At 36.9% G+C, this 24,177-nt stretch overlaps 2 protein-coding genes across 17 annotated transcripts in view; both read right to left on the reverse strand.

Moving 5' to 3' along the window:
- LOC109087775 (mucin-22-like) overlaps positions 1-16,594 on the reverse strand; it is a 32,471-nt gene extending 15,877 nt beyond the window's left edge. For 8 of the 16 annotated variants that reach the window (XM_042734962.1, XM_042734963.1, XM_042734965.1 and 5 more), the window contains exons 1-4: positions 16,134-16,594; positions 15,936-16,061; positions 11,571-11,683; positions 3,023-3,230 (exon numbers count right to left, since the gene is read on the reverse strand). In XM_042734962.1, the coding sequence (XP_042590896.1) occupies positions 3,023-3,230; positions 11,571-11,683; positions 15,936-16,061; positions 16,134-16,494 (808 nt within the window). In that variant the 5' untranslated portion in view covers positions 16,495-16,594. Of the gene's footprint in view, positions 1-3,022; positions 3,231-11,570; positions 11,684-15,935; positions 16,062-16,133 lie in introns of those variants that run through there. The other 8 variants (XM_042734968.1, XM_042734967.1, XM_042734970.1 and 5 more) reach the window with 5 other exon arrangements.
- Positions 16,595-19,396: 2,802 nt separating this feature from the next.
- Positions 19,397-23,830, reverse strand: LOC109087734 (myosin light chain 3, skeletal muscle isoform-like). Its single transcript, XM_042734979.1, has 7 exons — positions 23,340-23,830; positions 22,195-22,222; positions 21,967-22,116; positions 21,417-21,590; positions 21,211-21,288; positions 21,078-21,119; positions 19,397-19,553 (listed from the first exon to the last, which is right to left on the reverse strand). The coding sequence occupies exons 1-6, from the start codon at positions 23,613-23,615 to the stop codon at positions 21,091-21,093; spliced, it is 735 nt and encodes a 244-aa protein (XP_042590913.1). The 5' UTR covers positions 23,616-23,830; the 3' UTR covers positions 19,397-19,553; positions 21,078-21,090.
- Between the last annotated feature and the right edge of the window lie 347 nt (positions 23,831-24,177).

Here is a 24,177-nt window from a genome sequence, read left to right on the forward strand (position 1 = left end):
CCGCAAGTAAAATCTTGTTTCTCCTGGATTCGTGAGTACAGTTTTTTCCATTTCATCGAAAGAGCTCAAACTAGCACGCCAACGGTGTACTGCAAATCCCAGCTGGGTAATATTGAGGTGAAATCTGAGTAAAACCAGAGTATTACAGTAACATTGGGTTTATGTATTTTTTCCCCTTTCTTTTGATTATGATGTTTATTGTGATTAATAAGGTTGAGACTGTGTAAACTGAATCATTTGGTCACTCATGTGACACAAGAACACAGAGAAAAGAAAAAAAACATACCAAAAGAGTTCCTGAAGATAATAAATCCACATGTATTTATCTTTAACTTTGTTTGCTCTCCTGTGGAAATTCTAAAGGATTTGTATTCTCAAGTTTAAAGGTAACAAAGTTACCAAAGCAATCTGAGACCTGGAGTATGTACTGTAAATACTGTAATGAAAGAGAAAAGTGCCTTTACTGGGGTAGTGGTGGAAATAATATCTCCTAGACAGATTTTTATTGTGTGAGCCATAAGATATTTTATTTTTGTTACCTGGCAGGAGGGCTACAAATATATATATTTAAAAAAAAGAATACTGTAGAATTAAATATACAATAAAAAATAAAATGTGCATGAAAGTATACTGTAGTCTTAAATATTAACCAGTAGCCGCTCGCATCAAATTCAAGGTACGGATGCTTGCCTACAAAACGACCACTGGCACGGCGCCAACATACCTAAACTCACTAGTTCAGACTTATGCTCCCTCCAGAAGCTTGCGTTCTGCAACTGAACGACGCCTCGTGGTGCCACCCCAAAGAGACTCAAAATCACTCTCACGGACTTCTTCCTGGACTGCGCCCAGCTGGTGGAATGACCTCCCGAACTCAATTCGAACAGCTGAGTCTTTACTCATTTTCAAAAAACATCTAAAGACTCATCTTTTTCGCCTGCACTTAACCAACTAATACTAGTACTTACCTTTTCTTTTTCTCGTCTATCATATTAAAAAAAAAAAAAAAAAAAAAAAAAAAAACCCTGGCTACGTGCGCTGTACTAGACTAACTGAGACTTGTCATAGCACTTGTATACCGTTGTTGTTCTCTTGTTGATCTGATTGTTTCTACTGTTCTCATTTGTAAGTCGCTTTGGATAAAAGCGTCTGCTAAATGATTAAATGTAAATGTAAATGTAAATTAAGATACACAGGAATGTACAAGAGGCGAATGTGCAAACTGGTTGTGACACTGTCAAGGTCAATGAGGTAGGGAATGATGAATTTCTTACCGATTAAGTGATTAAGTGGAGACATGTAGATGTTAAGAAGCTGGTTTTGAGTTTAGGAGCCTGATGGCCTGGGGGAAGAAACTCCTCCTAAGTCTCTCAGTTTTTGCCATCAGGCTACGGAAGCGCTTACCAGATGGCAGCAAAATGAAAAGAGGTACTAGGGTGGTTGGAGTCCTAGATTTTAACAGCTCTGCTTTTGCAGCATTTGAGGTAGATGTCCTGCAGCGAGGGAAGAGCAGACCCTGAGATGCACTCAGCTAAGCGCACAACTCTCTGCATGGCTTTGCAGTCTTGACTGGAGCTGTTCCCATACCACACTGAGTCAATACACTTTCTATGGCCCCTGAATAGAAAGTTTTCAGGATTGCTAGCGAAACCCTGAATTTTCTCAGCAGTCGCAGATGGTACAGTCTTTGCCTGGCTTTATTAACCTGTGTTTGAATGTGGGTAGTCCAAGTCAGATCCTTGGAGATGTTTACACCAAGGTACTTCACAGGGGTCCCACTGATCATAAGAGTATAGGGCTGCTGCTGTCTCTTCTGAAGCCAACAATCAACTCTGTAGTTTTGCTCACATTCAGAGAGAGACAATTGTCCTGGCACCATGATGTAAGTTTCTCTACCTCGTCCAGGTATGCGGTCTCATTGTTGGAAATAAGGCAAAGCACCACAGTATCATCAGCAAATTTGATAATAGATGTGGAGCTGTGGGAAGACACGCAGTCATGTGTGTAGAGAGAGTAGAGCAGGGGACTCAGGACACAGCCCTGTGGGGCTCCTAAATTCAAGGTGATGGAGTTGGAGGTAAACTGGCCTACTTTCACCACTTGAGGTCTGCCGGTATGGAAGTCTTGAATCCAGTCGCAGAGTGAAGAGTTTAGACCGAGGTCTAGGAGTTTAGAAGCAAGCTTGAAGGGGACTATAGTATTGAAAGCTGAGCTATAGTCAATAAATAGCAGGCTTACATAGGTCCCTTTGTTGCTGTCAATATGCGTGAGAGAAGAGTGCAGGACGTGAGAGATGGCATCTTCAGTGGATCTATTGGGGTGATAAGCAAACTGAAGAGGGTCTAAAGTATCCGGTATGGAGAGCAAATGTAGTTCTTTACCAGTCCCTCAAAGACCTTCATGACTATTAATGTGAGGGCAACTGGGCGATAGTCATTCAGACAAGAGGGTTTATGGTTCTTAGGCACAGGGATGATTTTTAAAGGAGGTGGGAACCACCAAGGTAGCAAGGGACTCAAAGATGGATGTAAACAAACCAGTGAGTTGATGAGCCCAGGACCTCAGGAACATGGCCAGAAATCCCATCAGGTCCGGCTACTTTCCTGACATTCACTCACTTTAGGGCCCTCCGAACCTCGTCCGCCGACACTGTGATTACATGATTATCGCTGCTCTGACTGCTGCTTCCTGACGCACTGATCGGCAGACTCGTGCTGCTTAGATAGGTTTTCAAAGCGGCCGTAGAAATGTAAGTGACAAAACTACAGTGCATGCTCGTAGTTTTGCGCTTTAATATGAAATACACAGCACATGCCACCCCATTTATACTGTATGTGCAATTGAAGTGGACATGCTACGAGCACAGTATAATGGCTGACAAGACAGGAAAATCTGTTTTTACTGACATATGGCCCAACAACATATCACTGTTGTTCAATGTTGTTCTACTGAAACTTCATGAATATAGAATACAATTGCTATAGTCCAAAATTAGCGGTATAACTCATCAATAAGTACTCACCCAAAACTTTAACACTTTTAATCCTCTTGGCTGGTAATTTTACAATCACAAATGGCTTTCCACAGATAACTTCAGGTGATTCTTCTGTAGAAAGTGCATTATGTGGCAGGATGGCAGCATGACAGGTGGCAATGCCGGAGAATCTCTTCATTAGAAGGTGATCAAAGTAAAGTATTCCTACAGAGTAGTACATCCTTCTGTCTCGAGTCTGAGGGATTAAATTGACAGTTTCACTTTCATTCTGGCAGGCAATACACAAAATTGGCAATAGCTGATGAACTGAGAAACGAACACACACATTAGGTTTCTGTGAATTGCGGGGACTTTCCAGATTCTATTGTTTCCATACTGACCAAACAATATTTTCTATCCCCTAACAGTAAACATACTCCTTACAGAAAAATTGTTTGCATTGTTACACTTTCGGATAAACATCTAGTATTTTAACATTTTTCCCCTCATGGGGACCACATGCAAACCCTATAATGTTGGAAATTATGCCCATCGATTAGATTTTTTTTTCCCCTTAAAAAAAGGCGAATTCATAATTCATATTATACATATTTGAGCTATGTATGTGCATGGGTCAATGACGTGACATCCTAAATTTTCTGTCCAATTGCATTTTTTCAGTTAAAATGGGTTTAAATGCATAAAAAGATGCTATTACGTACTGTATCTCTCCCATGTATGTACTCGCTTAAAGGGGTCCTATTATGCTTTATCACTTTTTGAATTTTAGTTGGTGTGTTGTGTGTACGTTTGGGCATAAAGATCTACAAAGTTACAAATCTCATAGTCCACTCCAAAGGGAGATATTCCGTTTTTGTTTTTTTTCTCAAATTCTCTTTTCAAGAACTACAACAAACGTCTCGTTTGGACTACAGAGTTGTTTTTCTAGGTTTTGTGATATCAAAAGCAGCCCATTACAATATCATTAAAATAATTCCCGTCTACAGAAATTTGAATGGTTGGGGGGTGGGGAGGGGCGTGGTTAGATCACTTGGTTGAATGCATCAGACAAGACGACGACGACGACGAAGTGCTGCTATAGTCAAGTCAACTCAATTCAATACACAACAAACTCAACTAAAATATTATTAAATAAAATTTATGTTACAATAATGAAAAGTTTTTATAATAAATTGCTAATAGTACAATACTGGACAATGATGTAGGTCTAATCTGCAGAATATACACTTCAATTATGAGACTACAGTGTTTCCCATCCATTGAGTGCAGGTGTTTATCACTGTATCACAAAATTAAACCTAATTTACATAAAATCTTACATCAAATTCATAAAAAACAGCATTAAATATAGAAAAAAAAGAGCAAACCTCAAAGCCCCAAACACAAAAACCTCAATCTCTACTACACAAACAGCGCCTCCTACTGGCAGAGAATGAATGTGCATATATATGCGGCCACAAATAGAGTGCAAGTCTGTGGGAAACACTGGACTGTGGTATAAATAAATTCAACTGTATAAGAGTTTCACTGCAATTCATGTTATAATGTTAGAATTAAAAAAAACAATAAACATAATACATATGCAATTATCTGTACATAGTAAATGCACTTATTTTAAGCGGTTGCTGACATCCTATCTAAAATGTGATTTAGCCAAAAAAATAAAAATAAAAATAATGTTACCACTCTAATATGACTTGCAATATACGTGCATGCAAAGATTCTGCCCAATTTTCTTGCTCAATATCCTGTCTGAATCCGGCTCAAATTGATATGGCAATATTGACGCCATCCTTAACTATACCGGAACATACGGGATTGGCTGCTTTGGCAAGGGGCGGAGCAGTACTGAAACATCATCTAAGCTGTATGCCAATAACAACGCACTGGGACAGCTAACCGATCACATTTAATTTTTCGGAAGGCGAGCCTTCATCAAACCCGGAACTAATAGAGCCGTTTGTGCCAGGCTGGGAAGAAAAGTATTGTAATAATGTAAATTATGTGAAAAATAATGCGTTTTTCAAACAACCAAGCATGAGAGTGTTTTCTAGTTAGGGTTGGGAACCGAGAACCGGTTCTTATTCAGAACCGGTTCTGTTATTTGAAAAGAACCGGAACCGTGAGCAATTTCTTAGTTTCGGTTCCAAAAACGGTTCTGGTGCAACACGTGACCAAGCGCTGTGAGCAGCCTTGCGATTGTGTTCTGACGATTCAGCGTTTCCTGTAAAGGATGTCACAAACCAAATAACAGAAACGTCACCCTGCCTCTTTAATTACGGAGCACATTTTTTTCTAATGACGCACACTCCACAGACACGCGCGCCGCGTCATGTCTTTAACTGCCGAATACGTTTCCTACGACTGTACTGCACTCACGCCTTTGATAACTGTACACATGGTTTTGTCTGACTGTACATGTACTGGCCGCGCGCAGCAACTGCCGCCACAAAATAACATTATATTTGTCCCATATTGTCATTAATATACATACTGACTTTAACTTGGACCACTAAATAAATAGACTGCTATTGTTATGTAAGTATGAGGGTTAGATTATTTAGTGTACAGGTCATTTCAAAAGTGATAAAAAATATTTATTTTCATGCATTTTAAATGTTTAAAAATGTGGAAACCACTCATTGCATCACACCATCTCCTGACTGCATTATTATTTGTAAAATAGGGGCTTTATGGAGTGTGTGTATACATGGTTATACGTATAACAGTTTATATTTCATTAATTTAGGGAAATCAACAAGTGTCTTAGCCCTCAAGGGACTATTTGGCCAACCTTATTCCTGCTTAAAGCAAAATGTTATTGATAGTGTAAAAAACATCAACTTTGAAGCACATGCTGATTGATGGACTTGCATCATTCAACTTTACTTACAACCTTCCAGCAACACTACATTCAATGAAGGTAAAATAGTAAAAAAACATAGTTCATTTAAATGGAATCGGAACCAGAATATTTGTATACTGTAATATATACATGTTGAATTTTGACATTGACAACCTTTAAATTAAGTTGACAGTAAGTAATAAACAGTATTGAGCATTGAGTATTTGAGTATTGTGCATTTTTCCTTACCACTATTTTTTAAATAGTTGTTTAATGATTTTAATGGAACCGAATTTCTAACGATTCCCAACCCTAGTTCTAGTACACCCCCAAAACAAAATCAAGACTTTGCAAAAGAGCATAATAGGACCCCTTTAAACTTTTTAAAAGTTTTGGAAACATCTTTGAAGTTACCCTAAATTTATTCAAATTAATTTTCTGCACTATTTGGCACAACCACAAAAAAACTACCAAATCCTGTATATAATTGCAAATAATTTTATTTATATTTCCATCATAATATACAACAAATTTTGTTCAATAATGTGTATTTTATGAAATATCATATGGTGCAACCATAAAGAAACTACCATTTTGGGACTTTTATGTTGAAATCCATTCAAAGATAGGACATTGCATCATATACCAATTTGCCAAGGACCCATGGAAGCATCAAGCAGGTTTGCAACCATCTTACAAATTTTGAAGAAAAAAAAACCCTTTTAATGGCTGGTACAGTAGGTGGAGAATGAAAATGACTTATCTCTGCCGCAGGGCCACGGCTTTAACTGCAAGCCAGTCGTGCGTTTAGGTCATTCACAAAACTACTGCCAGGTGGTGCAAAGGGACAAGTTGCATACTGACTGGAATTATGATTTTTTTTTGTTGTAAACTGATCAAATAACGAAATAAAACAATAACATTATAACATCTTTAATAATCATTAAAAAAATAAAAAATAGTACACAAAGTCTCTTACTTTGGTCACTATCTTACTATGGTTAATAAACAAAAAAAAAAAAAAAAGAGAATACTGTTTATGGTTATTAAACAGTCATTATAAAAACCATTAAAATTACACATTTTCCTTGTGTTGTAATATTATTGTAGTATTAAGGAGCTTTCATTTCAATCTACAGGGAAATGAGAATTTTTGAACGAAAAACCCTGACCTTGGACATTGGTCCTCTTTACAAGGCTGCAAGTTCATGAGACTATTCGCGTTAATTTATGCAAAAAAAATTATAAAAAAAAATTTGAAATAATTCGCTGATGTATTTCAGCGATCGGGATTTCCTGGATTTCTTCTGCGGGGCGTATTTGGAGTTTCTGCGTGAGAGCGCCCTCTGGCCTTTGGATGGAGATTTACTACTGATCACAGAACTGTGCCTCACTGACAAGATGCGCGCATGAATATTAGGGGTGTGAACCTACACTGGTCTCATGGTTCTGTTTGGTTACTATTATGTCATCGTCAATGCATCGTGATATCGTATTGAACTGAATCGATGCACTGAATCCTCAATTTTACTTTACATTTATACAATTTTTCTAGCAGTCAGATATATGAACTCTACCTGACATGGTTTTTTAAGTTAGTGGTATTACCCCCTGCAAGTGATGTGACATTTGAACCGAGGCATCAGAGCTTGTGTCAAGAATAAATGGGCGTGGCAGACGAAGCCTCGATACAAATCTTTAACATATAAAACACAAAACAAACGACAAACGAAAAACTAATCTTCACCCAATCACAAGCCACATTAACTATTCACTTCTTAATTCACAAACCCCAAGATCTTAATTTACACTTCACGAGCAGTTTTAATTCTGACTTATTCAGTTACATTTTAAATACCCAGTCATACAAGTAATATGAAGAACACAAATTTCAGAAAAATTCAATATTTGTCATATGCAATTCATATGTGTACGTTATTCTTCTATTACGCCTTCATCATATTGATATTCATACTAGTATTAAATTGCATAGCTTAATGGGTAAATTAATTTATCAGAGACAGAAGTTCAACAAACACAAACACGGTTAGGCTTTTGTGCAAGTAACTTGAATCGATCTGTGGAATGTGTGGTAGATGCTTCGTTCTATGAACAGTCTTTCATAGGCTTTTGGCAGCAATTTTTTTTATTAACCACCAGATGTCGCTGTTTTCAAGACACTCAAAGCCTTGAATCTTTTCCCGAAACAGTCCTGAAAAAGCGTCAATGCTTCACAAGGCTTCATATCCCCTGCATATTTCATTATGATTGATATGATTTACACACAGCGTGTCTCCCCTCCAGGTCATGCTTACCAGGTTTTTCATAGTAGTTGGCGCATTTGTAATTACTCGGACTCGCGTCTCTCCTCCCTCCACCGTTAGTCGAGTTTGATTTGAAGCAGTGATCATTGATCATTATGCACAGTGGCGCTTCAATAGAATGCGCCTAATGTTTGCCACTACGACAAAGCATGTATGTGACAAATGACGTCAGAAAAGCATCAGTACGTTATAATCGGTTATGGTCTATTATTGAACCGATACTGAATTGTCCTTGTTTGCATCACGATCCATTAACGATTAAGTCAAGTCATTTATTCATTCATCTGATTCATTCAAATGGCTGATTCATTTAAGAGTGAAGTAATGGTTCTTTATGAATGGTCCATTGAAATCATTAGGCTTGTTCGACTTGAAGTGGATCATCACCATCAGACCGATCGGTGTGTGACTTCAAACTACCGCAATAGCTATAGAGAGCAGATGGCTCCTTATGCTTTCGAATCGCTCTTGCGGTACTTTGTCATACACCGATCGGTCTGTGCAGCACCACTCATAGGCGGAGGGAGAACCAACTCCAGGGTAAGGCTAAAAGCAGCCTAATGTATTAAACATCATAAACCCGTCTTCTAATACAACAAACATAAAAAACCCTCATTTATCAGAAAACAAACATACAAAACTTCAATTCAGGCTAAAAAATGATTAACTGGACTGAATTTGTATTTAATGTGATTACAATTTAATAAAAACATTAGAAATTGATAATTAGGCTATATAACGTTTCCTTTCCACTGTTATTCAAACAGTGAATAAATTATATATAGAAAGTGACATCACTATCTTTGATCTATCACAAGTCATTATAAATCACTAAAGCTGTATACACTGTGAAATGAATCTCTTACTTACATTGTATGTTAGGGGTGTAATAATTCATCGATATGGATCGATACATCAATACGATGATACGATGCATCGATGCCACACCTAAAATATCGATATCTGTAATATAAATAGGCACCTTATTTGTCACTTTCCACATTTTCACATAATGTTAGGCTATGCATTACCGCCAAGGGGTGCATTCTCGTTCAAACTCAGGGATCAGGACTCGGTATAAGGACTACTCAAAGGCACAAGATGCTCGGGATTGTTTGTGGAACAGTCGAGTGTGGTGTGAGAAGTTTTCAGCGAACACATCTGAAGCAATTGAGCTCTTACACTTTTTTTTGTGCATGGATGAATAAATAGACAAAATTACATCAAAATGCTCGTTTTGGCGAATTTCCTAGTAAACACAGTAGTTTAGTCATATGTCTTAACGCAAACAGTTCAGAAAGAAAAGGCATGTGTATATTAAATCCGTGCTTGGTTCTTAAAGTGAAAGCAAACTAATAATAAATCTAATACAAACAAAATGCTCACTGCTCCTGACTAAATAACCCTTGTAACATCAAAAATGATTAATCTATATTTAGTTTTAAACAGTGAAGACTATTCAGTTATATCAAAATTGATTACTACATTACTGTACCATACCTTAAAATTTATACTAAACTGAAAACAAAAAAAGAAAATCATTTAACTTAACTAAATTAAATTTTATTGAACTTATTTTCTGCTATTGCTTTCTGCTACTTCTTATAATTTGGTTACCTGTAGAAAAGATTTTTAGCACTGAGCCCATAGTAGCAGCCAGAATTGTTTTTCCAATTGTTTATTTTCTGTATTATATATATAAAAAAAAAATGTGTAGGCCTATTTTTTTGTTGTAAATGTCCCAATTGAGGTACACAATGGAAAAATTTCAGATAAATGTTCATGTTATACATTTTGGTTGCATTTGTCAGTTAATAAAAATGTAGATGGTTGTTTAAAAAAGATGTATAATATCAAAATATCGATACATCGATCGATATACTTCTGTATCGAATCGTAATCGTATCGTAAAATTTTTTGAGGTATTGGCAAATATCGTATCGCTGGGTATGAGAATCGATATCGCATCGTATCGTGACAAACCATCTGATTTACACCCCTATTGTATGTGCATCTGCCCTTTTTAGTTTATGATGAGAGAATGCCTCAGATTTGCCATTGTATTCCTAAGCTCAACAGAATCGTGTGTGATTGGTTATAATGCGCAGCACTTTAAAAACACTAAAATGAAATGTGGTGCAACCTGAGCAGATCTTCATTTCGATGCCACAATCACCACTGTTCATTTTCTCTTTGTTAGCAACAGACATAGATTTAATTTGTTTGTGCAGGGGCATTTTTGCCCCAAGTCCCCATGGCCAGGGGGAAGGCTTATGGTGCTGCTTCAAATCCAACATGCCAAATGGTTCACCAAATTCGTTCAAAACGTGCATTAAGAAATGAAAAGCCGCTTAGTGTTGCTCAGAGACTAAGAGTTCTGCTCAGTCTTTATATTTTCTTTGGCAAAATTTAGCAAAACTGACAAAATTGTGTCTAAAATAACACAGTATTAACTCCTTACAACTAATCAGTGAGTGATCAGTGAAAAGATCAGTATCACATTTGCACTTGTGTGATATTGCAGCCTATTGCTTGTGTGATATTGCTTAACTATATGATGTTAATGAGAAAAACTAAAACGGGCATTTTTGCCCCATATCTTGAATTTTAAGGACATTCTAACTACGTTCTCTAGGCTCTAGGGATGTGTATCACCAGCAAAGTATGATACGTATCATGATATGGGACTGCACGGAATTTCACCTCGGAAGAATTTTGTAAAATATCCGTTTATTAAACACTGCATACTATAGGGCCATAACTACTGGCAGAAAAGGCACTTAACCTCCGCATTATGAAGGGCCTCCATAACTATACGGCAGTACAATATAGGTAATGGCATAGGTAATTTGCAGGGCTTAAAGTTCTCTGGCACCATGGCAGATCTCCAGCGTGCGACATTAAGATGAAAAAAAAAAAAAAAAAAACATTTAGAAACACTTGTCTGAAATCGCGATGTACAATAAATCGCAATATTCTGATTGATTGCATCTTGTTTTTAAGCCCATAAATAAATGTACTCGTTCTAATAAATTACTAAATTATAAATTACTATTATCATTGCACAAATAAACACTCTCTCTGTTTAAAAACTAAAAATTAGAAGAGTTCTAAATTAATGCGCTGTCTTCACTGTACCTCACGCACACGATAATCACGTCACACAGTAAGTTCAGCAGGGGATCAAATAAATTTCCCCCACTGTACGTACACATTTTAATTATAATATTACTTATATCAAGACTAAATTTACATGCAGAAACAGAATGGAATTGATGAATATAATTTAATTAAAATGTCTAGTGTGGAAATGAGCAAAGCAAAGCAAGAATTAACCAGTCTGTCAAGGTGACAACTCATGAATATTAGTAACATGGCATTCATGGTACTGCTAAGAGAATCTTACCCAATTTGAAGCATAGCACTCTTTGAAGTAGATCGTCAGCAGCATTGATGGCCCATGATTCCTTCTGATGCATCGGCACTGCTTTTGTGTGTGTGAATCTGCCCATTCAGTCTCTGCAAACACGATTTGAAAATTTCATTTAAAACTTTTTAAAAAAAGTTGATAAACAGAATGCACTATCACATTCGATATCTATATACTGTATCACGCCTAGACATTAGTGATGGACCGATATTGATACCGATACCAATTATTTGCATGTTTATGTGCCCGATAACCGATATGCAGAACCGATATTTATTTACTGTTATAAAGTAAATAAATGACTGAGTGAAGTCCATACTTCACTTTGTTTTTTCATGTCATCTTAAAAAAAAAAAAAAAAAAAAAAAAAAGTGTTGAAAATTGGCAGTCTTTCATGTTAAATTTAATCTTCATATTACTACAATAAAAAACATTTTATTTAAAGCATCAGCAGCTATACTAATATTAGCAATAGGCAAAATAAATGTAGACGGTCTAATGTTTTAAAATAAGGAAAATATATAAAGGAAAGGAGTTCATTTCCAGAGCATCAACCACATCAACCCAGTGAGTGAACAGCAATATGAAAGCGGCTTCACGAGACTAATGATGAGCAAGCATTTAGACAACAGAGAGAGTTAAATTCAGCGCTTTTATTTCCAACATGGGCTCATTCACTGCTGCATATTATTTAATTCATCCCAAGTAACGTCTTTATTGGGACAGGACATGACAGATTATCTTACGTGACTCCGTGAGTTTCTCTCTATTTCTTAGAGCCAAGCTGCATAAACTGCATTTCAGGCATTTATGTAACACATTTAATTTGTGCATTAATGGCTGTTATGTTAAAGTTTACTAACTACAGCAAATCAAGTACCTGTGCACGCCGTTATTGTTGTCTCTCTTCCCCTCAGACGTGCTGCAATGGCGATCCTGCATGCAATTCTCAAAACACCCACAAGATGGCGGTGTTTATCTGTGAATGCGATATTACAAAATCGATATCCGATTATTGTAAATTGCTTAAATATCGGGAAAATATTAGTAAATCAATATATCGGTCGATCTCTACTAGACATTGTTATCGTGTTTACTTCTAAATACCCTGAATTATTATATATTACAAATTATTCAGAATTTGGAATGCATTTTAAGAATACTTTTCCCATCAGCTGGTCAAAATGCACAACACCACTGTATGCTGCTTGAAACACACGCGTGTGCTCTGATGTAAACAAGCACATGAGAAGCACATTGGGGAACATGTGAGAGACGCGCTGAATGAAAGCACATTCACTCTCTGACAGCAGATGGTGCTAAACTGCAGAAAATGCAGCCGTTACCCTGGAAACCCCATAAATAAAGCAGTTGTGCTACTTTCTACATTTTAGTCTGGACTAACATGCCCTAGATATTGTTTGAAAGTGTTTTGATTCTTTATTGTTCATTCATACTTTACATTAGGGCTTCATTAGTTAACATTAGTTAATTCATTAGTTAACACAAACTGCCAATGAAAAATTCTTCTGAACATTCATTAATCTTAGGTATTCCAATATTTAATAACACGTTGTTAAAATCGAAAGTTGGAACGGTGTTATTTAATAAGCTAACATGAAGAAGACTTGTATCTTGTATTGTTAGGAATCATATTCCTTTCAAGTGCTTTTTATTGGGGGTGGGGGGCCTCCAACATGAAGTTTGTCTATAGGGCCTCAATGTCTAGAACCGGCCCTGTGCCAGCCCACCCTTCTATAGCAGTCAAGAACCGGGCCTGGTACAGTGTCTTCTCTCGTTCACTCTCTCAAAGCGGCTTCTCATCTGCACTACAAAGAGCTGCTCCACGCTGCGATACAAGACTTTCGCTCGCGTTCCGGGACAATTGACAGAACGGTCACTTATCTAACCAGGTAATTGTTGCATCACCACAGAAGTGTATCATTTGCACATCTTTTTAAGCCATTCGACACTCAAGCACCACAGAAGCGGTTTTCTGTGAGCTCACAGCCAAAGCGTGACCATATAAAGCCACATCACGATTGCATATTGATATATTTTTTGTAGTTTGTGGAGCATAACCAGCAAAATAAACACAAAGTGACATTAAAATTGGCAATCCTGGCGAGTATCCTCACAAACAGTGTCTTAAGTGAATGTAAACAGTTAAGAAAGGAAACGCACGTGTATCAGTATTGGATCTATACATTTGGTCTTGTGACAGCAGCCTATTGGGCCGTTTACATGGCACATCTTTTACACGCTTAAGTTCGTTATTTGAAATGTAGATGTGCAGCAAGCACGCTCATAATAGAAAATTTTTCATGAAATATATCACATGCACGCTATAGGTCAGTACAAACGTCTTTCATGAGGAGAGGGAGCCGCTAAAATGAGGTGCTGGATCGGATTTCGGAGGTGCCGGATACAGATCCGGCTTGTTCCGCCACAAATTAAGCCCTGTGTGTGATAAACATCTTCCCAAATTCTTAATGAGAATCACTGAGAAGCACTGATGTTTGCCAAAATAAAATCTCCATCAACATTCATAAATGTTAGTATTGTAATTTTACTGTTGTTCTGTAACATAAAAGACAGATAATAATGATAACAACTACAACAGCTATATTAATACATTTATTAGAACATTCACACAGTGTTCAAATCTGTAATAGATTTGTACCTGTGAGATCTGAAATATTTTCTAATGTTTTAAAAGAAATCTCTTCTGCTGAACAAGGCTGCACCGATCGACTGGCCAGCACAGAAACGTATAGATGCATGCTGCGGTATGATATAGGACATGTGCGTCACGCGCCGGCTCTGGGATATGCTAGTCTCATGAGTTTAAGGAAGCAAAGTCTCCTAGCTTCAGCAAGGGAAAACCAGTCTCCTCTTGGCTTATATCGAAATCCTCCGACATTTTTCTTTACAAATACTAATTTTGTGCTTCTAATTCATGACCGGCATTTTGTTTTGTTCTCTTTCTGCGTTCGTCACTAATCACGCAACCCTGACATCCTACAATCATCCACCGGAACTGCTTCCGCATATGACAGATAGCGGAAGTGATAGAAAAGTCTTTATTACATTTGAAATATGGATATTATTCTGACAAAAATGCATGGATTCCCTGCATGAGGCTTTTATGCACCGGAGCCATATGAGGCACTTTTTATTATTTATTGGGTACGCGTACTTTAACATGTTTTGGACTGTTAAACAGAAACACAGGCCCACCACAATGTTCCAGCTTAGAAGAGCCAGAGCCACAATTTTTTATATAACTCTGATTGGATTCATCTGAAAGAAAGTCATATACACCTAGAATGGCTTGAGGGTGAGTAAAACAGGCTAATTTTCATTTTTGGGTGAACTAACCCTTTAAGGTGCACACCTAGATCTTAAGATAACTTAAAAAACTTATAAATAAAATTCTAGTTTAACAATAAATTAAACCCAAAAAAAAAGTTATGTCTTAAGTGAACGTAAACAGCTGAGAATGAAAATTTGAGTGTAACTATATATTGGATCTATTATACGGTCTAATAGATGTTTAAATTAATCGCTCTCAATTATACTGTAATGTTGAAAGGCTATATACAATGGTTAAATACTAGGGGGAAAAACTATTTCCTAGAGACATCAGTAGTATTGTATCAGGGATAATCGCTTCAGTCATTAAAAAAAAAAAGACTCCATCAAACAGATATTAAAATATACTGTCTTTGTGGTTTATATATTTATTTAAAGATTGAATGTGAAATTACTGCAGCATAAAAGCACATTTAAAATCTTTAAATGTTAGGTAGGATTAATCGTGATTAATGTCAGGAAAAAAAAAAGTGTGATTTTTTTTAATTATTATATGATTGACAGCACTACTACTGATGTCTCCACTAAAAGCATTTTCCTCAACTATAGCTATTCAACAAAAGCCATTATTTAAAAAAAAAATTCATAAGTTCTAAAAAACATAACAGTTTTTAAGTGAACTTAAAGCAATTTCACATAAGCTATAAATTGTACATGCAAAAGGTAAATTAAATACAGATTCATCTTTATTCAAGCTACTAAAGTTAGTCGGCGAGCTAAAGAGCAGTGAGTGATTTCTCTCTCTCTTTTGTTCTTTGATTTCCATCAATTACACAGACTGCAGCAGGTTTCACTCTAAAAGCAGTTTGGCCTGTTTAAAACTAGGGCTGCACGATAAATATCGGCTGATAATTAATGCGCATCTCGTCAGTAAAGCCGGTTCTCTAATCTTACTTTGTGAACAAATCTCCAATCGATTTCCCTTCGCCTCTTTAGAACTCAGAGTAAATATTCAGGAGTACTCACTGATAATCAAGCGCGGGTTCGAGTGCAGCGTCATGGAAAACTTGATCCAAAGGTGTTCCTTGCCACATGTAAACACCGGCTGAGAGTCATCAGACACCACGACTCCATTCAGATTCTGTTGATCACCTTGATGAACGAATAAGCGGATTTCATAAGTCATTTTAAAACACCAATAATCTTAAAAGCAGCTTAACTTACTCAAGAATCGCCAAGTCACAGGTCCTCGGAGAACCTCCTCAAACTCGTCCTTTCGCGAGGTACTCGCTCCGGTGACCAGACTGTGGTCCTCACATGCATGGCATCTGAAAGTGGACTGGATCGTCGAGTCGTCCGCTGGATCACTTGAAAACGCTGAAGTGTTGAGATATCGTTCACAGTCATCTTCGTGAGCGTCCGCGGAAGACTGCTGTGCTTCGAGCGACTCATTTGATCCGTTTGTAACGACTTCTGCATCGTCTTTGTTAAGATGGGCTAATGTCAATATTACAAATTCCCAATTTATCAGTAACGCTATCATTAGCTTAAAACTCCTGCTCCACGTCATTACAGGGCCGTGCATGATAATGACATGTCATGAAACCAGAAAAAAAAATTTAAAATAAAAAAAATAAAATAAAATAATTCGAGACGCATAGACTGGCGTAAACCACCCAAGTACCAAAGCCAAACTTATACAGGAAGACATCAGGGCCTATTTATCTACTACACAGACCAATCTTCGATTGCCTCGATGCAGTGCATGCCGGTTAGATTGTCATATTTTCATCATTAGCCTAGCTATTTTCATCTACTATAATTATATAATCTATTTTCATGTAACCCAATAATGAAAAACGGATGACTTAATTTTGCTGTTATAGTTGAGATTATTGTCTACTATTTTGTTGTTTAAATAAGTTTATAATATGAGCATTAATTTCAGGCTACTTTCTCTGGTTATTTTTATTATATATATATATATATATATATATATATATATATATATATATATATATATATATATAATGATTTAATTGATAATTGTGGTATTGCCATATAGTGCAAAATAACATCCACAATATTCCTACTTCCTGAAACTTCCATTTCTTTGGAACCTGTGATAATTTATTCAGGATTATCTGATTAATGAAAAGTTAAAAATAAATAGGTAAATGCATTTATTCAAAATAGTTATCTTTATTTATTCATTCGTCAAAGAAAATATTCTGATTTTTACAATGATTTTTGAAGGATCATGTGTCACTGAAGACTGTTGCAATGGCTGATGAAAATTCTGCTTTTCCACCACATGAAAACATCATATTTTAACCCTCTGGGCCCTGAAGAAGTTTTGACATGTCCTGACATTAGTGTTTTTTATTTTTTTATTTTTTATTTCTCAGTGTTGTATAAACATATTAATGGCTTAAGCCTGATTACACTGTAATCAGCAAAAACTAGGCTACAATAATATGTAATCAGCATGTATACGAGTTTGTATTTCTGAGAAAATAAGGTTTATGCATGTTTAGCAAAAAAAATATATATATATGTTCTTACATTTTACGATTTTGCGGTTTCAGTAATTGTTTTGTAATTGTTTTTTGATTATTTAGCTGATTTAAAAGTTTTCCATTATGACAAATTACCCTAATATTATGTCAGAAGGTATGTAGAAATTCAATATGCTTTGTGTTTGTGTGTTCATAGCAAAGGCTTACAGCCATACAGAAATTTCTAATCTAACCCTGGTCCTGCCTAAATATAGTCATTTCAATGGGACAACATTCTTCCAGCAAAATCCTCAGCAACTGGTCTTCTTAGTTCTCAAAAGTGTTGCAGCCATCAAATTCATAATTCCCTTTTTTTCGTTAAAATGGTACACTCCCTTTTAACATGTGATATGTTTTCTATGATCTATTGTGAATAAAATATGGGTTTGTGAGGTTTCATTTTGTTTTATTTACATTTTACACAGCATCACAGCTTTTCTGTAATTGTTGATATAATTTAAACTTGTAGATTTAATGCTCTTGTGTAATAAATTAACTTGATATTTGTCATTTTCCCCTGTTAAACCCTTTAGTTTGCCCCTTCTTTCTTTTGGAAGTGTTTGTGTCCAGGGGCTCTGCTGATTGCCTCAATTTTGTTCTGTGATTATGTTTGTTCTCTGAAGCTGTTTTGTATTTGACTAAATCGTCTGATTACTGACACAGTTCTGGATTGCCCCCTTAAGTTTGCTTGCTTTACTTTGTAGATAATTTGTATATAGTTGTATATAGTGAAGGCTTGGGAAAGTAGGGAGACTGACACCAACTTTTAGTTTATTGTAACCTCTTTTTGGACTGTTTTTGGTTGGGGAGCTAGTGTAGTATATTGTATTTTTATTTTACATTTATTTTTTGTTCTGTTCTGTTAGAATCACCAGCTGGAGTGCCATGCATGAGCTCCACAAGAGGGCACTCCCCTCCAGACTATTCTCACATTCTTACAGACTACATTCTCCACAATCCTTTGCCCAGACTCATCAACAGTTGCAATCACCTGTCTCTCATCACCACATCAGTCTCACAGTATAAAAATGCCACACACATGTTGATGATTGATAGCATGTAACGGATTCCTAATTCCTGTATTTTCTTGGCTTGTCTTCATGTTTTGATCCTAGACTGTTTTCCTGTTTTTTAATTGTTTGCTGCTTGCCCTGACCATTGCCTGTGTATTTGGATTATTCTTCTGTCACCCCTTGGTTATTATGTTTGCTGGTTTTGACCCTGCTTGCTTCACCACGCTCCTTAATAAAACCTTGCGATTTGATCTTCAACTCTGTTGTCATGCCTCCAACGTTACAGGTTTAGGAAAGTGGCTATTAAAAAAAAAGGTTTGTTATTTTGTCTGAGTCAGCTCCCAAAGAAATTTCCCTATATTAGATTTTCATGTTTTTATACCATTAAAATTCCCAAAAAGGTCTCTTGCTGCCAATTTCTCTTTTCATGTTGCGTCCTTTACCCCTAGGCGAGGTGTAACATCCCCACAACACACTCGTAAATAACTTTGTACCTGATTCATATCTTTCCAGTTGTTACTTGACTGGACACTCGACCCGTTTTTTCAGTGTGAGGTGCTGTAAATCAGCTCAGCTCAATGTTGCATCCTTTTAGTGAATGTAACTCTTGGCTACCGCACAAGGTTTTTCTTAGTAAAGTCCTTTGAGAGAGGTCTAGTGACAAAGAGTCTGGGTTTATCATATGAGCCTGGTAAAAGTTCCTGACATTTGGGGATTAGAGCAAACCGGGCACACTAGCTAAACCAAAGTCAAAGTTTATCTGCTGACAGCTGTGTTGATCCTCTCTTGGGATAGACTAAATTTTTCAGCCGACTACTGCATACAGACATACAAACATCAAATTACCACCTTTCCTCCCACTTATGACACTTATTATTATAAAAGATATAACAAATCACAAACAGACTCATGGTGGTTGAAGAACAGACTGATTTTAATCAGTTGTACAATTTGTACAAAATTTTTTTTGCATTATTTATGATTCATCGATGACATCATGAATCACTGATGAGATGACGATTCTCACACTTGACCTTCAGCTCACCACCGTGCATGTGAGGGTTCTACTGTACCTAGGCCGACAGAAAAGATATAGGTATTGTAAATTAAAGGGGTCATATGATGCAATTAAAAATGTTCCTTTCTCTTTGGAGTGTTACAAGCTCTTGGTGCATAAAGAAGATCTGTAATGTTACAAAGACTAAAGTCTCAAATCCAAAGAGATAATCTTTATAAAAGTTGAGTCAACCACACCCCCCTAAAACGCCTCGTTTAAACATGCCCCCACATCTCTATGTCACTATGTGGGAAGATTTGCATAACGCCGCTCAAATGTTCATGCAAATAAAGAAGGCATAACTCTTATTTTTGCTGTTGCCGCCGCTGCCATGTTGTGGAGAAGCTTTGTTTTTTTGTGAAAGCGAAACTACTTTGTTTGGCCTTCCAAAAGAGGACAATATCCGCTTCGTCATGCCTAGAGCTGATCCATACTGGTCGCAGAGGAAATGCATCAGCTTTCACTGTGGACGATGCGGATTCCAGCCCGCCGCCGCTCACTCAAGCCCCACCGTGTGTGATGTTGTGTTTCGTTGTGAAAGTGAAACTACTTTGTTTGGCCTTCCAAAAGAGGACAAAGCTAGAAATCAGTGGTTAAGTTGTATTAACAACACTGTTCCAGAACAGTTCAACCCAAATATTCAGATGTGTGCAGCGCATTTTATAGAGGACTGTTTCCTGTCTCTGGGAGAGTAGACTACAATGCCGGCTATTTTGACACACAATCTGTAAGTACATTTACATATTTAAATAATTTGCCACTGATGATTCAAACGCAAGTTTTAAGGAGTGTAGAGCAGGCTTGTTGTTTGTCGTTTCTCCGATCACAAATGCAGACATGGTTTATGCGGCGCATTATGCGACGCAACGTGTACAAAGACAGTATGTCATTATAATCAGTAATTATGTCCCCACTGGACGCAACAAATGCCTCGTTTGTAATGGGTTTTATTGTTTTTGTCTGGTCGTGCTGGGACACGGCATCACAGTATGTTAAGGGGCGTAACATTTCCATCACATGCTTGAGGTATTCGGCCAATCACAATGCACTGGATAGTTGGCCAACCACAGCACACCTCGCCTTTCAGACCGAAGAACTTTGTAAAAATCGACGCGTTTCAGAAAGGCGGGGCACAGAGGAGAAACAATAATGTATAGTATGTGGAAAATAATGTGTTTTTTTTTTTTTGTTTTTTTTTACCTTAAACCACATAAACACATTTCATTACACCAAATACACAAAATAATGTTCTTTTTAGCAACATCATATGACCCCTTTAAAGTTTAAAATGTACTAGCAAAATGTATTATATTTCAGATCAGGACTTCCCAACCAGGGGTTTGCCATGCTGTAAGAGATTATGAAGTCAGGAGGTTATGAACTGGCAGAATTAAATTTATATAATTTAATTATTTTAACATTTTTGTGAAGTCATTATGTTTATTGAAAGGTTAATGTCACAGCACTTCAAACAAATCACAGGGATCATAGACCAAGAAAAAAAAAAAAGACTGATAAGCCCTGGTTTAGATGAACTTACCAGAAGAGTTCCCTCAGTCAGTCATGACATGTTTTATAAAAGCTTGGATAAAGAATATCAAGATTAATTTCAATGAGAACCTTCATGTCATTAATTTTGTCAGTAGAGGAAAGTCTTAAATAACTGCTCTTACCTTCATAGTTAATACAACCATTTGTGTCTTCTTGCCCTGCTAGCAAATGATCCACTTCACCCTCAGACAATCTCTCACCTGAAATTGAGCCAGGGTTCCAATGAGCAAAATGAAAATGAAAAAACTAGATAACGCATTTTAAGCTCTCAATTTTTCAATATTTGACCACAACCAAATATACACATTTTCTCTCCTTAATTTCATACCCAAAGTAGCGAGCACATGGCGGAGTTCAGCCCCCATGACTGTTCCGTTCCCTTCTTTGTCAAAGACCCGAAGGCCTTCCACAAAATCTTCAAATGTGCCCCTTTCATTCGATTTTGAAACTTGTTGAAACATAGGCAGGAAAGTCTCAAAGTCGATCAGTTTGGATTCCATCTCTGAATGACACAATTTAAACAGACCAATTTAGTAAATTATTCAATTTTTTCAACAATCTGAGAAAAAGAAACAATACATTCTTTAAAGGGATAGTTCAACAAAATTCCAAATGGCCTCCATTGACTGTCATTGTATGGAGGAAACATCTCAGTAATCTCTGACATATGTGTTAAGTCTTTCCCTTTGTTTGCTCACAAAGGATCCAGTGGGACTTGGGAAAGCAATAGCTGAGTTATTTTATAGACCTGTGGATCACAAACATTTTCCTGGTGCTCCGAACACTGCACATTTCTCCTTTGTTTGACACAACCATTTCAGGCCTTTGAGTCTCTACTGAAAGTCACAACAGCTGTTTTTCCCCAACTGTGAGACTACCTTCAGGCTTTGGTTTCCCAAGGACATTCAAAACTTCAGCATTGGTTGGGTTCTGACCCAAAGCCCTCATCACATCTCCACACTGAGCTAGTGAAATCTTCATCTCCCCCGATGGAGTCCCGGCAAACAACAGGAAAGCTTCTTTGAACTCTGTATAACATGAAATGACATTAAGTTAGTTCATTTTCAAGTAAGTTGATCAGATGACCTTTTTAGGCTGTTCCTTACCTTCAAGCTGTTCAGCGCTGAGATTACCCTGAAACCCAGAACAAGAGACTGTTTTTTTTTTTTAGGTTTTTGTAAACATTTATGTCTTGAAATTTGCAGACATCAGTAAAATATATAAAACAGTTATTTAGTGCTGACTCACACATGAAATGCATTCTTGCATATTTGATCATTCATGATCTTCTACCATTTACTACTGCACAGATGTTAGCGTCATGTGTTTAATAACAGTCTGGCAGTTGTTCTGTCATCATTTTTCCTGGCACCATGAATAATCTCTTCTCAAAACACACAGTCTGTTTATGAGATCATATCATCTATATCTGTCTCCCTGGGGAGTCTAACTTAGGAAGTGTATGAATACAGTGGTGAGTGGGAAGACCTCATAGCTCAGTAGCAGGTGCGTGTAGATCCATGAAAAGAACAACTATTGGAATCCAGCCATGAAGCAGTGAATTGTACAGTACATGTCCAGGCAACCACTTAGCAAAATATGCAGTTTTATCAATAGAAGTGATCCAGCAATGAAACTATTTGAAATGAAATAGTTACCTTTTGCATTGGGGATTTGTGCTGTGTCTGCACCATTTTGGTTATTGACCAAGATTTTTTTTTTTTTTTCTGTATTGCCTCATGTTGAATATTTATAGACCAATATTGGATATTTAACTGTTTCCACCTTTTGAAAGTTAATCTAGCATTAATTGAATACAGTGATTTAAGTGTGATTTTTCTTTAAAAGAGTCCAACTTGTATTAATCTTGCTGTATATTATACTGTAATATTTATTTTAGCTTTTATCCCCCTATGAATTTCAGTGTCAGCTCCTCAATTTTTAAATATATGGACTTTTCATTTTGAAAACATTTTATCATTGTGCCTCATTTGAACTTAATTAAACAATGCTTGTCAATAAAGTGATAATCTGGTTTTAGAATCTATAATTTAGTCTTTTTAATGTACATACACATTTAAATACAGACGTCAACCACATCCATTCAGGCCATCGGACATCTGAGTAAAATTAAATACTGTACCATACCATAATGTACCATAAACATAACATAACATAACATAACATAACATAACATAACATAACATAACATAACATATAACATAACAAAACATACAACACAGAGACTTACTACAGTGACAGGATCATATTTAAAAGCTGGATTTGGAGAAGAAGCCTGTGCTATAGCTGGTTCTGTGGCTGCTCCAGGTGTAGGGCTGGCTTTTTCGGGAGGTTTTGTAGCTGACTCTGGTGTTGTAGTTGGGGCAGAAGCAGCCTTTTCCAGTGCTGGCGCTGTTGGTTTAGGATCGGCTGTTGACGCTGGTTCTGCTGCTTCAGGAGCTGGTTCTTCTTTTGCAGCTGGGGCTGCCTTTCCTTCTTTTTTGGGCACTGGCTTTTGTGAAGCCATAGTGGTGCAATCACAGCAAGTGAATGGACAAAAACGAAACCTTATTCAAGTGTTTGATTGCTGTTATTTGGTATGGATTGGAGCCCTAGATTTTATATACCCTCCTCCATCTCCCTTGATTTGCTGCACCTCCCTAATATCACTACCATTTCTAAAAATGGAAAGAATGCTGTGACTCCAGTGGGTCTACTGTAATTGACAGGATACAAATTCCCTCCCCACTTCATATTGTCACCTTTTCTGTTGACAACACCATCACACACATCTCTCCTGTGAATATTTTGCATTAGGCAGGGCTTGAATTAAAATTCTCTACTTATGATAATTCATGAATAACAGCGATTGGCCAATCAGAACTCAGTAGCCTACTGTAACTGTAACAAGCTGCTAACAAGCGGAAGCAAGTTTCCTAATTTTTCGTGCAAAATGGTTCAAGCGCAACTTTTGACGTTCTTTAAAAGAAAACAACAGAATGTATGATTTTTCCTTGATTAGAATTGAAATATATTCCCCTGGCATAATGTCATTGTGCTGTATTTGTGACTGTGAGGGACTGAGAGCT

Source organism: Cyprinus carpio, chromosome B12 (genome assembly GCF_018340385.1).
Source record: "Cyprinus carpio isolate SPL01 chromosome B12, ASM1834038v1, whole genome shotgun sequence".
NCBI classification, from domain to species: domain Eukaryota; kingdom Metazoa; phylum Chordata; class Actinopteri; order Cypriniformes; family Cyprinidae; genus Cyprinus; species Cyprinus carpio.